Below are 14097 nucleotides of genomic sequence, written 5' to 3'. Positions count from 1 at the left end.
ACTCTAGGGCTATCTGTCTAAGGAGAGGGATGCCTTTTTGGAGGATTTTCTAAGGGAAACTGCTTCGAATGCATGTTACACATGGGGAAAACCATGAAAGTGACCATGCAGCCAGCCCGTTTGCGGGATTCGAACATCGAATTGAACTACCAGTGTTCAGTGACTTTTGTTCAGCCGCTGGTGGGCTAAAACGATGAGAAGAATTTTGTCAGAAGGCAAACACATACAAAGCTATTTGCCATCACACTATGAAATACAAGATTTCATATAATAACATATATGGTAATTTTAAAATGTCATATAATTTAATTTTCTTAATATATAAAATCATGCATTTGTGTTCTAAATTTAGAATTTTCAATACTATTTATTTAATTGTGACCGATTATATTAAGAAACATTCATATCTACAATTTCTACAGGTGGCAACACAAAGGACGAACAAGTAAGTTTTAGATTTTATGTATTCAAGTAGACAAAAATATCTCTTATCCGAAACAGGTAAGGTCTCAGTGTTGCCAGCTAAGAGCGGTTCTACAGTGCTTTATTTATTTAACACAGCATTTATCTTTTTTTGCTTACATTTATTGATTTTATATTATGAACTTGTGCACTAGGTACTATTATCAAATTTAAGTAAGTAATCACTTGGGGGTCCAGGAATAAATTAATCCTTTTTGTATTAATTCCTATGGGAAAAAACAGTTTGGTTTATGAATATTTTGCATGATGAACAGTTTTCAGGAATGAATTAAATTTATAAACCAAAGTTTCACTACAGTATTTTTAGATATAAATTGTTAATATTACAGAAACTGAATTTTAAAAATAAATAAATTTCTAACAGCCATAATTTAATAACATGAATGATGTTATTTTGTAAACTTAACTCTTTCAAGTATTAATTCTGTACTGGAGATTCTTAAAACTGTTTGTAAATAACTGGTCAACAGTCATGCTTGATCTTAACAAGTTTTTTTAATAAAATCTATTACATAAAATGTTCACATATGTAAGTTGATTAAAAATAATGAATATTTCTTGAGCAAAATTCTCGTCTATCAAATTTGTCCAAATTAAGATTATTATAAAATAATCTTACATTATTATAAAATAATCTTACAACACATATAAAATCAGATTTCTTCAGGATAAGGAAATTTTCTTATATGAGTATCACACTGCAAATCTATAACTCAAATTGCAGCTGTCTTAGTTCAATATAAATTTCTACTGAAAATGAATCATGCTCTATTGCCAGAGGCAAAAAATATAAGCTACAGAAGAAAAGTATGATTACTGCTTGGAAGCTGCATGCAACCTGCAGGCTTAAGTTTTTTTGGACTTGCTTTATATTAGGGGTCAGCTTATGCTCAAGATCTGGGATGCCTGCAAAGCAATTTTAAAGTGCCTACCATTCAAATATCTAAATTTAAGATACAGTCAAAGGTCTTTAATCCGGAATGATCTATAATCCGGACCTCAAAGCTACAAACTTTCTGCGCATGTGTAAACACATAATGCGTTTACGCATGCGCATAATACGTTTATGCATGCACGTTTAATGTATAACGAACAGTATAAGCTAAAATTATCTAATTCAGTTAATGTTGCAAATTGTGTTGTTCCTTAATCTTCGAATTAGATCCGGCTTATTATTTTTTGCAGACTGTTAGAGCAATTTTATAAAAGTAAGCTTGAACTTTCGATTATGCCAAATAGAATTTCCAATTCAGGAGCTGCCAAAGGATCTACGAAGCGAAAGCATGTTTCAATGTCCATAAAAAAAAAGTGGAACTGCTGCAAAAAATGGATAAAGGCATATCCGTCTCAAAATTATGCGAGGAATATAACATTGGAAAGTCAACTGTATATGACATAAGCAAAAAGAAAAAGAAACTTTTTGATTTTTTTGTGGATTCCGACACCCCACTTGCAATGAATAACGGAAAAAGGGTTTGTTATGCTAAAAGTGATATCATGACAAAGTGATGATTGAATGGGTCAGACAGTGTTGCAGCGAGGGCATGCCATTGACAGGTGCAATGGTAATGGCTCAAGCCAAAATATTTTATGAAGAAATTAACTTAAACAGAGAGTGCACATATTCGGCAGGTTGGTTAACCAAATTAAAAAATCGCCATTAGATAATTAAAAATTTCCGGTGAAAAAATCTTCAGCTGATACTGAAGCTGCTGAACAATTTGCAGATGAATTCATTGAATTCATTACTAGTGAACAATTATCTCCAGAACAAATTTACAATGCTGATGAAATTGTTTTTTTCTGGCAATATGTACTGCAAAATACCTTGGCAACCTATACAGAAAAGGCTCCAACTGGTCTCAAAGATTCCAAAGCGAGGCTAACAATTTTAGCATGCGCAAATGCTGCAGGAATGCACAAGTGCAAACTTTTCGTAATCGGAAAACATGCATGACCTCGAGCACTTAAAGGAGTAACGATTTGCCCTGTTATATATCGCGCAAATAAAAGAGCATGGATGACACAAGTGTTGATGAATGATTGGTTTGAAAATCATTTTATACCCGAGGCTCGGTGGTTTACCTGATGACTCAAAAACAGTCCCGATTGTTGATAACTGTTTGGCACATACTTCACTTAAAGTTTTAGTGAAAGATAATGTATCCGTATTATTCTTCCTTTCAAATTGTGTGTCAATCATTCAGCCTATTGATATGGGAATAGTGCACATGCTGAAATGCAAATATAAAGCAGCATTTTAAAAACCTATGTTAAATTTTTTTTTTTAACAGTGGCAAGACTATTCAAGACTTTTTGAAATTTTTTAGCATAACATCTGCTGTGTGGAGCATCACAAGATCGTGGGAGGATGTGTCTCCAGGTACATTAAAAAATGCTTGGCATAATTTATGGCCAGCTACCATATTTCATGGTGAGGAGGATGAAGATGATAGCCACGAATTTGAAAGTTTTCGGACATCGCAAACTAAAGGTGAAATTTTCCAGGTATTGGATTTTGTAAAGAAATGTGGAAAAGTGGTAATAAATGAAGATGATGTAACAGAAGTTTTTCATTGCGATGGCAATGCCCCAATCATCAATCAATTATCAGACAGCGAAATATATAGTATGGTTCAAGATCCAGAAAATATCGTTTCCGATAGTGAAGAAAGTGACAGAGAGGTTATTGAAAATGAAAAAATTTCGATTGACAAATTAGTCGGTATTCTCGACACAGCAATTATAGGACTTGAACAGCGGAACTTTGTAATTGAACAAGAAATTATGTCTGTTTATAGAATTAAAGAGAAAGTATTAGCACATAAAACAAAGCAACTTAAATTGAAAGAAATGTTTAATAAAGTAAACAAATAAATATTAAGTTTTTTTTTTTTGTAAATTTTGATATCCTTTAGATCATAATTGCTCTTTATTTCATAAATTACGGTTTCATATTTTGAATTTTATACCGTAATTTCTGGAAGAAAGGCCGCATCAGCGTAAACGTCGCACTCGAGAAAAATGGCGGGGAAAAAATTAAAATTACACAGAAACGCCGCAATAGATTAAATTGCGCGTGACATCGTCGTGGGCCATATAGATGCAAAAACTCAACTAAGTCCTGATATATGACATACCAGTTAAGAAAAATGCATGAATGAAACCATTAGTCAAAAATAAATTAAAGGTAAGAAATGTGGAAAATATATTTACCTTCATGTATATACTTATACTTACCCACTAAAGAAGTCCATATTTGTAATACTCAGACTATATTATAAAAAATGTTGCAACAACGAAATATTAAATTTGGATGACAAAAGGAAATTTTAAATTTTACTTACGAATTACAGCAAACTAAACATCATATGAAGCCATCAAAATCTGATTCTTCACTATCTGAATTAAAATGATTTAGTAAATCCTAATCTAAGTCTTCCAGATCGTCGCATTCATCCTCTTGGTTTACAGTCTCTTTATCTAAGGATATAATTTCAGCTTCTTTGAACTCTGCTATTATTGACGATGTTTCTACCGATTTCCACGCACTTCCTGCCCACTTTGCTATTTCTTCATAAGATGCTCTACGCATTTTACCGCTTTTGGTTTACGTATGCAATCCTTCACTCATCCAACACTCCCACTGCTTTCGGACTTCAGCTTTGAAGGATTTATTACCTGACAAATCTAACGGTTGTAAGATTTTTGTCAAACCACCAGGAATTATTGCTTCGGTCGTAGACAATTTTTGACATCTGGACTCAAAGAAATGAGCATGCATGGAATCCATTATCAATAACCTCTTTGGTTGGAAAAAAGATCCCATACGACACTGCCAAACTTTTTGTAACCACTCATGCATGATTATTTTGCACGTCTAGCCGTTCTCGTTTGCACAAATAGTTACGTCATTAGGAAAATCTCCCTTTGGAATAGTCTTTCGTTTAAACATGATCATCAGCTTTAGCTTGTCACCGTTTGCGGCACAAGCTAACACACATGTAAATGACATTCTTTCATGCCCCATCATAAACACAGAAACAGTTTTTGCACCAGTTTCATCAACAGTTCTGTTTGCAGGAGAGTCGAAAGCTAACGGCGTTTCATCCATATTTATAATCTGTGACCAAAGAAGTTTTTTTTTTTTTTTTGTCAATAATAGCTGTCACATATTTTAGAAAAGATGACTTTTTATTCTGCCAGTCCATTGGTAATTGTTGCCCGACTGTTGTTCTAGTATGCACAGAAATATTTTTTCTTTTCATAAATCTGCTACACCTCCTTTGAAATCATTTATGTTCATTCGTTTTGCTATAACTTTTGCTTGTAAGCGAAATTTTACAGTCGAAATTGCCATTCCCTTTCCATGTTGCTTATTGTTCCAGTTTGCAAGGTCGTCCTCTAGATTTGGCCACTTTACAGTACCACTTCTTTTGGCTCGTTTCTGTTGTGGTATATTTTTAAGAAGTTCTTTTTCAGTTCTCCAACGTCGAATACATCTGTTGTCCACTTCAAACTCTCGAGCTGCTGCTCGATTTCCAATTTGTTCAGCACGTGAAATTACATTAAGCTTAAAACTAGCAGTATAGCTTCTGTGCCATTTAGGGACATTTTCAAAAATTTTCCGCTCCCTTCTTACTTAAAAACTATCCAACAAGTACTTGTACCCAAACTGATGGGATCTGTATCTGGCAGAATGCCCAGAAAAATCCATTCATGCTGAAGGGGAAATACGTCAGAGTTCGTTATTGCGAGGCAGGTGGAGTTGTGTCCGCGTTTGAAAAAATTTGCAGAAAAGACAGGGTTGGGGAGAGGATGGGTCCTGGAAGATTCATTGAATGGCAGAGGAGAGAGACTATTCAAACTGATGAGAATGTTGATTTGAAAGGGGGAAGAATGTTATTGTTCTGAGATCTCGTTTAGGGTGAATAAGGCACGTAGGTCTGTTCAGGGGAAAGAATGTAAACAAAATAACGTTCTCAAAAAGTAACTGAGTGGTCTTTTGTGTGGGAACAGCACCAGTCTATGCACAATGACAAGGCCATCCAAACTATGTACAATGACCATCATAGGAAATATTTTATTTTTAGTGCACCTAAACGCCGCATGGGTAGAAACGCCGCACCCGCTGAAAATTTAAGTTTTAAACACGTAAACGCCACGGCATTTCTTCCGGAAATTACGGTAATTTCTGCATGCCATCTTACCAGATTTAAACTGATGGTCTATAATCTGGAATCGCCGAAGTCCCGACAAGTCCGGATTAAAGACTTTTGACTGTACTTGGATAACAAACACTTGCAAATGTAATAAATAATTTTAATACAAATTTGAATTTTATCTTTGCTGCTTTGACAATTATACAAGCTGTACTTGTATATAAAAGTTTGACAATTATACAAACTTTTGACAGAAACTGGATCTTAGTGACTTCTACATAACACTGCATGACTAGATGAATTAATTTTCAACTGCCAAAAGCATCTGATTTTTCATACAGTTTCTATATTTTGTCTCCATTATATCCTCACATACTTTGCCCAACAATGACATGTTATGCTTGACATCCATAACTTCTGTTCATACACAAATTTGCTATTTCATGAATATGTGTTTTGAGTAGTATCCACAGTATGCATTCTTCTCTTCAAATTAAAATTTAATAAAAAGGTAAAGGCAATAATACTTTTGCAATGCTTGGTACTAAGAAAATATTTTCAGTTCAGCTGACTATTGTGTGACAAGATCTTATTTCAGTTACAAAACAACAGCAATTTGGAGTTTGGAGCAGCATTTACAAATAATGTGCCACAGCAACATTTTTTCACAAACTTTTTACAATAACAAAAATTGTTAAAACATTACAACTTTTACAATCCTTTACATTTATTCTGATATAATCATATAGTTATTATTATCATAGCCGCCACATAGTACCTGCCAAACTTCGGCATTTCTGAAATATACCTAGTAAAAAAATTACCAGCCCTTACTCTAAATGGTTCCCACTGCTCTTCGTGATACTGGAGCAAAGCCAGTTAAACTTTAACCATAAATATGTGATCCTCTGCAGATTCTTTTAGAATATCCCATACCATTTCAGAACATGAATAAGTGTCCTATTCATATTTTTTGTTTTACATCCTTGAAGAATTATGTCTCACTGATAATTACGGCTGGAAGCATAACCTCTATGAAGTTCAATCTTCAAGTTTCTTGAAGGCCACATTCTGTTCAAAGAAGGTCAAAGCATGCCTGTAAAAGTTTTTCCAAATGCAGAAAAAAAAAATTTTTTTCCCCCCCCCGATAATGGCTGCGTTACGAAAGGTTAAATGAACAACTAAGCAAACAGCTCAAAACATTCTTTCCAGTGGTAGTTCTTTGCTATTTATGTTAATATGCAATGGCTTAATTAGAAGCCATATGATTTGAATCCCATATTCTTTCAAATGTTAAGTCACAGTTAGAATGGCAGTTACAAAAAGATGGATATATCAGATGAGCAAACAGCTCAAAACATTCTTTCCAGTGGTAGTTCTTTGCTATTTATGTTAATATGCAATGGTTTAATTAGAAGCCATATGATTTGAATCCCATATTCTTTCAAATGTTAAGTCACAGTTAGAATGGCAGTTACAAAAAGATGGATATATCAGATGAGCAAAATTAAGGACTGTTTCCAAATTTGAGCTAAAATTAAGTTCGTTTAATGGAAAAAAAAAAAAAAATCCTCCATTTTTTTTAAGGACATTTTATGGTCTAATGAAACATGATTACCTATATGGATATACAGTCAAAAGTCGTTCATTCAGACTCATCGGGAAGTTCATCGGGGCTTCGGCGATTCCGGATTATAGATAATCAGTTTAAATCTGGTAAGATGGCATGCAGAAGTTATAAAATAAAAAATATGAAACCGTAATTTATGAAATAAAGAACAATTATGAACTAAAGAGTATCAAAATTTACAAAAAAAAAAAAAAAAAAAAGCTTAATATTTATTTGTTTATTTTATTAAACATTTCTTTCAATGTAAGTTGTTTAAGTTGCTTCGTTTTATGTGACAATACTTTCTCTTTAATTCTATAAACAGACATAATTTCTTGTTCAGTTACAAAGTTCCGCTGTTCAAGTCCTATAATTGCTGTGTCGAGAATACCGACTAATTTGTCAATCAAAATTTTTTCGTTTTCGATAACCTCTGTGTCTCTTTCTTCACTATCGGAAGAGAATTATAATGACGAGGAATTTGGTTTAAATCATATCAAAGACGGAGTACAGAGTACATAGAGATGAAATACTACATTTAGTAAGGAATTACAAGCCAAATAAAATAAAAACATCTGCCCTGAAGATAAGGATAGTGCTGACAGATCAACTTCCAATTCATCGTGCGCCGCAGCTTCCCCCCCCCCAAGAGCAGCGTGAAATTAATAAACAGATTTCAGAATGGTTTCACACAGATTTCACAACGGATATGCCTTTATCCATTTTTTGCAGCAATTCCACTTTTTGTTTGATGGACATCAAAACATACTTTTGCTTCGTAGAACCTTTGGGAGCTCCTGCATCAGAAATTCTATTTGACATAATCGAAAGTTCAAGCTTACTTTTATAAAATTGCTCTAACAGTCTGCAAAAAATAATAAGCCGGATTCAATTCCAAGATTAAGTAACAACGCAATCTGCAAGATTAACAGAAATAGATAATTAGATAATTTTAGCTTATACCGTCCGTTATATATTAAACGCGCTTGCGTAAACATATTATGCGCAGCCGTAAAGGTCTTACACGCATGCGTCGCTCAGAAAGTTTGTAGCTTTGAGGTCCGGATTATAGATCGTTCTGGATTATGGGTGTCTGAATTAACGACTTTTGACTGTATAACTTATAAGACGTTCGTGGTTTGAGTCCAGGCACGAACATTGCTCATTTTTCAACTCTCCTGCTTAAAAAAAAATACCTAATGTCTCTACAGTGGCGCCCAAACTAAAAAGGGTGGTGGATGATGATTCTCCACCACCAGGGTTTGGAGATTGTCACACTTTAAAAGGGAAAATATATAAGGTATTTCTCCTGCCTTCTTAGGATGCCTTCATGGCCATCCTTCATGGATGCCTTCATGGATGCAATGGCCAGCCCACTCGGCACATATCGAGAGTCTGTGGTTTGAGTCCTGTGAGGGCATTGCTCATTTTTCATCTCTCCTGCTTTTGAAATAACCTAATGTCTCTACAAACTAATTTTACTAAAATGTCTCATCTGTACAGTAGGTAAAAATGTACCATGCTAGATGATTATTTGGTTATCTCTATTAAAATAATATTTTACCTATTATTATCTATTAAAATAATATTTTACATTATCACATCTCTAATATGACAGATACATAACACATATCTCAATCAGAAAACAAAAATGCTGCACTCCAAATTATTTAAAATTACATATGAACTTATAAAACTATTAGCAAACGTATTCTTAATAATTCAGGGCAATAAATATTACATTATGAGTAATTTTCTAATTAGAAAACTACAATCAAACATGCTTAAAAGAAATAAAAAATGTTACTGAATTAAAGTTTATAAATAGGCTGTCAATTACCTGCTCCCAAGAATGCAGTGAGATTATAGCTATTAGTTATTGTAACTGCCTCATATGACCTCAGGAAATGCATAATACATCATTTAAATATAACCTTAAAAAGCTGAAAGATTTTTTAAAATAAAAAATAATATATTAAATTTTTAACACTTTTTTAAATACCATAGACTTTTGGCATACTCACCATAAACTTTTGGCAAATCTGCAGCACTGCACATCCTAAGATAAGAAGAAAGTTGCCCTGGTATAGAATGTCTATGTTGAAAACTTTCTGCAATATTAAATGATAAAAATCAATAATACAAATACATTAATGTCATTACATATATTAAGCTTTATTGCACCACAATTATATCCAGTGTTCCATAGTTAGTATCAAAACATTTGAGTGATAATTATACGACATTAATATGATATAAAGATAATTAATGTTAAAGCCCAAAATTATGCAGTGCTATTTCTGCTTAACAAAACACATATCTATTTGTCCACCTAGCAAAAGCATAGAATCTTAAAAGATTTACTAAGATAAGAAGAAAGTTGCCATTATATAAGTAATTTTAAACAGAAATGATTCAAATAGAATAATAAAACTGAAAATAAAGGGAGGGGAAGATTTTTTTCAGAGCTTAATAAATTAAATTAATTTTACAATGAAACTGAGATATATTTACAATGAATTTTTCAATTCAAATTGAAAACACAAGAGATACCTCAAAAAAATTTTTCATTTTAATATTCTCACAAAAAGCTGCTTAAACATTTACTGTATAAAAATACATATATACATACACAAATATTACATATAAATTTTAAAGACTCCATCAAAAAGAGGCAAGGTATTTTGCTAAGTGGAAATGACATGACAGAATTTCTGACTTTTGTATTGCTGAAATGATGCAGTAAGTTGAACAATTGCAAATGAATTTCATGTCAAAGTGATATCAATATGATCTTCCAAATGCTATACCACCAATTATAAGACACTTTTATATTAAAAGTTTAAATAAAAGTAATGAGAACAATTTAAATTATTACACAAAATTCAAAAAGATTTTAAAACAGCAAATAAATTTATAATTATATGATGCTACTTAGGAATATTAAAATTTAATATTTCTCATACTATTTGTAGATTACACATTATGGTTAAAGTCTAATGCATCCCCAAGATAAAATTTTATCAAAGAAGGTGACAACAGACTTTTATAATTACTGGAATATATTCTGAAGCAGTTTCTAATCTGCTGAAAAAGCGTGTTTTTACCAAAATGTCTCATAGGTGTTTAAATAATCCTATAACTATTTGCACACTTTTTAAGAACCTTTATGATCAGTTAATGAAATAAAATGAGAAACGTAACTTCACTTTAAAATATCTGCAAAAATATTTTATGGCATTTTTAAACTACTTCGATTCCTTCCAAAACAAAATATTAAAAAAGCAAGATATTTTAATCTCAAATCTGAACATTAACTCCTAAGATATTGCAAAAATTTTCACTGTATGCATGGAGTTGAAAGATTGGGAATCTTCAAAGGTTTCTATGAGAAAGAATATTTGCATGGCTTGACTTAGTTTTCTTGTACCTTGTTATCCACAAAAAACTTTTAATTGGAGGCTAATTTTAAATTTAACCTGTTGCAATACTTTTTTTGGGGAGGGAGGAGTTATATTTCCTAGAAAGTTATTTTTAAATAGATACATTTTCGAGTAAGTTACCATAAATCTAATTATACGATCAGCAATCTCAGTAATGAGTTTCATATCAAAAGCTACTTCAGAAAAATTAAAGGAACAAATATCTTACTAGATGTTAACCTCAATAACTCTTAAAAATAAAGTGATAGCATGACACATCTCTAATGAAACACAATTTAATGAAATGAAAATCCAGCTACAGAATATACAGATATTCACTAAATATTACAATACACAGCAAAGTTACATGAAAATTTTGATCAAAAAAGTAGAGATCTAATATTTTGCCTCATGGCATCATCCAACAAAGCTACATGGTAATTTTGATTAAAAAGAAAAAAAGTAGAGACCTAACATTTTGTCTCATGGCATCACCCTTGGGTCACAATAATTGGCAGATTGCTATTTGTAATGCTGAGTAAACTCTTGGTAGACAAAAATCCATTTCTTTCTTTTTTTTTTAAAGAATTATTGTTTCAGAAGAACTAATCTCATACTGCCTAATTTTCATACCACATATATACTGCTGAATAATATGCAATGCAATTTTCCTTTCGTGTAATAAACTTTGTAAGTTATTTTCTCCCTCCTTTCCACATGCCTTCGTGGTGTAACTGGAAGCACATCTGACACATAATCAGGAATAATGGACACATAATGGAGTTTAAATCCCAACAAGGGTCTTGCCCTTTTTTTATGTTTCCTGCATTGATATACCCTAATGACTTTTTATTAAAATCATAGAAATATTAGCCCACACATTTTAGTAGTAATGAGAAGCACAATATAATTTACACACACACACATACATGCACAATATACACACATATTAAACTTAGATATAAAAATTCCATTCGTAAAAAAACTTAATAAAAACATGCCTCTTCGTTCTTCGGTGGTCTTATTGCCTACAGATACATCTTCAAGACTCTGAGTATGAGGGCTACCTAAAACCAAATTTAATTCCTTTTAAAATAAAATAAGCATATAATCAAGCAATAAGCACTTCTTGTGCAGTTTCATATTTCAAAAAAGTATAAATTTTCTGTACATATACTAAAAATAAAATATGAAAGCCCCACAAGATATGTTATTATTGCATGTCTTAAGCATTAAATATTATTACCTTTGTTCACATTTGTGGCCTTTTTACTGACACTTTCACTATCAAGACTTCTAGGCCTTGGAGAATCATTATTACTTTTCATTATTATACAAGGCTTATGAGGTACATCTAATGAATAAATAAACAAATAAATAAAAGTCTCATTAATTTAGATTAAAAATAAAAATAATTTAAAAACCTGACTGATTAAAAAATAATAATTTGTTTTCAATAACTCAAAATGCAGTTTTTGAGGTACGGACGGTTTATCTCATTGTAAAACCTTTTTTTTTAGATGAACAGGATGAAGGATTTAACTTTGAATTTCATATTACAATGATTACATTTATGTAGACTAGCCAAAGAGGTTTGAGAATGAATTTATTTTTTAACATGTACACAATATATGGCAACAAAATAAATCTTTGGAAATATCTTGGAAATCATTCATTTCGGGGTGGATTCAACTTTTAGTTTTCTCGACCAATAATAACAGGAAAAATTTCCCTAATCAATAATAGTTATCAAATTAAGTGTATCAGTAATTCAGTAATTTTATATGTTTGCAACAAAATACAATGAAATAACTAAGCATAACAAGTTAATTTATCTTATTTATTAAAGACAATCAAATGAAAGAATACAGTAAATATGCATTTAACCTGTCAGCACATGCGCTGGGGTAAAATTCACCCCAGGTGTAGTCTTTTCTTAGAAAATAAGGGAAGGCCATGTACCTTTCAAGATCAAGGTTAGGAAGGGGTCGTCCAGAGGAATTTTTCCCGTGTCCTTGGGATTTTGTGTTTTTGAGGAATGTGCAATGGGACTGTAGCTACCCTGCACGTGTACTAACGTTTTACTTCTAAGGTGACATTTATTGAGATGAGTGCATACGAGCGAGAACAGACTATGGGTTCTTCTTGCTAGTGTTGAAACTGATAGTGAAATTGAAGATTCTAATTCTGAATGCGATAATATTTCTGAAAGTGCTCACAAAACTGATTCTGACCAGAAATATGATGATTCACATGATTTAGGGACCATATTTCTTTGGTGTCAGATAATTTTTATGTTTGAAAAGATGGAACAATTTGAAGCAAAAAAATTACCCTCGAAAAACGTTCAGACACGGCTGCACAATATAGTGACACATTTATCTGGTGTCAAGAAAAGCTTTAGAAATTTGAAAAATCCAACTGAGTGTTTATTGCAAATTTTTGATGAATAAATAACGGACGATTTTGTGAAATCAATAAAGGTTTACATTTCATAATTAAGAAACAAATTTTCTAGAGACTGTGATGCACAAGAGACAATTGTAGCTGAATTGAAGTTGTTGTTTTTCCTATTATATTGTGCTGGAGTGCTGAGAGCAGCACTTCTCAAAGCAAAGATTTGTGGTCATCTGACGGAAGCGGAATAACTGTTTTTCAAATAACAATGTCTATCAACCGATTCCACTTCTTGTTGAGGTATATTAGGTTTGATGACATAAATTTACGAGCAGAGCGAAAGATGAAGGCTAGACTTGCACTTATGATAAATGTTTTTGAAATATTTATCAAAAACATACGAAAAATATATTCTTTATCTGAAAATTGTACTATAGACAAAAAATTAGAAAAAAGTCTTTCGAGAAAAGTGTCAATTCAGACAATATATAAAAAGTAAGCTCCCAAGATATGGAATAAACACTTTTGCTTTGTGCGATTCTCATATATTTTACGCATACAACCTAGAAATTTATGTAGGTCAGCAGCCTGTTGGACTATATAGACAATCAGATGTGGCATCGAATGTTGTACAAAGACTTATTGCACCCATAAGTGGCACTGAAAGAAATACAGGATGATTATAATTAAAGTTTAAGTTTCAAAACACTATAAAAAAAGAAGCACTCATGAAAATGACGTCAAATTTGAAAAGAATGTTATTGAAGAAGGTGGAAAGTGTATGGCAGAAGAAAAAATTAAGTTTCAAAAGTTAGCAACAGATGGCGCTGCAAGCGGAAGATGACGTAAATTAAAATGTTAGTTAAATTTCAGTCTTATAAAGCCGCAAGGTAACAGGCTGTTCCTTATTTCGCGTCTCAGACGTTCGCCATGGGTGTTTCACTGCAGGACTGCGCTCTGCTGGTAAAGCTGTATTACAAGAATGATGATTGTGCAAGAGTAGCTCTGCAAAAATTCAGGACAC

The 14097-nt window shown here is 32.4% G+C and overlaps 1 protein-coding gene and 1 long non-coding RNA gene across 10 annotated transcripts in view; one reads left to right on the top strand and one right to left on the bottom strand.

Annotated features, from left to right (window-relative positions):
- l(1)G0196 (inositol hexakisphosphate and diphosphoinositol-pentakisphosphate kinase) overlaps positions 1 to 14097 on the bottom strand; it is a 170357-nt gene that overhangs the window by 19228 nt on the left and 137032 nt on the right. For 5 of the 7 annotated variants that reach the window (XM_085816608.1, XM_085816606.1, XM_085816607.1 and 2 more), the window contains 2 exons: positions 11923 to 12030; positions 11520 to 11743 (listed from right to left, as the gene is read on the bottom strand). In XM_085816608.1, coding sequence (XP_085672734.1) covers positions 11535 to 11743; positions 11923 to 12030 — 317 coding nt within the window. In that variant the 3' untranslated portion in view covers positions 11520 to 11534. Of the gene's footprint in view, positions 1 to 9278; positions 9366 to 11519; positions 11744 to 11922; positions 12031 to 14097 lie in introns of those variants that run through there. The other 2 variants (XM_085816612.1, XM_085816611.1) reach the window with 2 other exon arrangements.
- Positions 1 to 14097, top strand: part of LOC118190279 (uncharacterized) — a 71642-nt gene that overhangs the window by 10598 nt on the left and 46947 nt on the right. The window lies entirely within an intron of this gene.

This window comes from Stegodyphus dumicola, chromosome 5 (genome assembly GCF_044657685.1).
Source record: "Stegodyphus dumicola isolate Sdum_Otavi_A_Nest chromosome 5, ASM4465768v1".
NCBI lineage: Eukaryota > Metazoa > Arthropoda > Arachnida > Araneae > Eresidae > Stegodyphus > Stegodyphus dumicola.
This window is presented reverse-complemented; position numbering and strand designations above follow the sequence as displayed.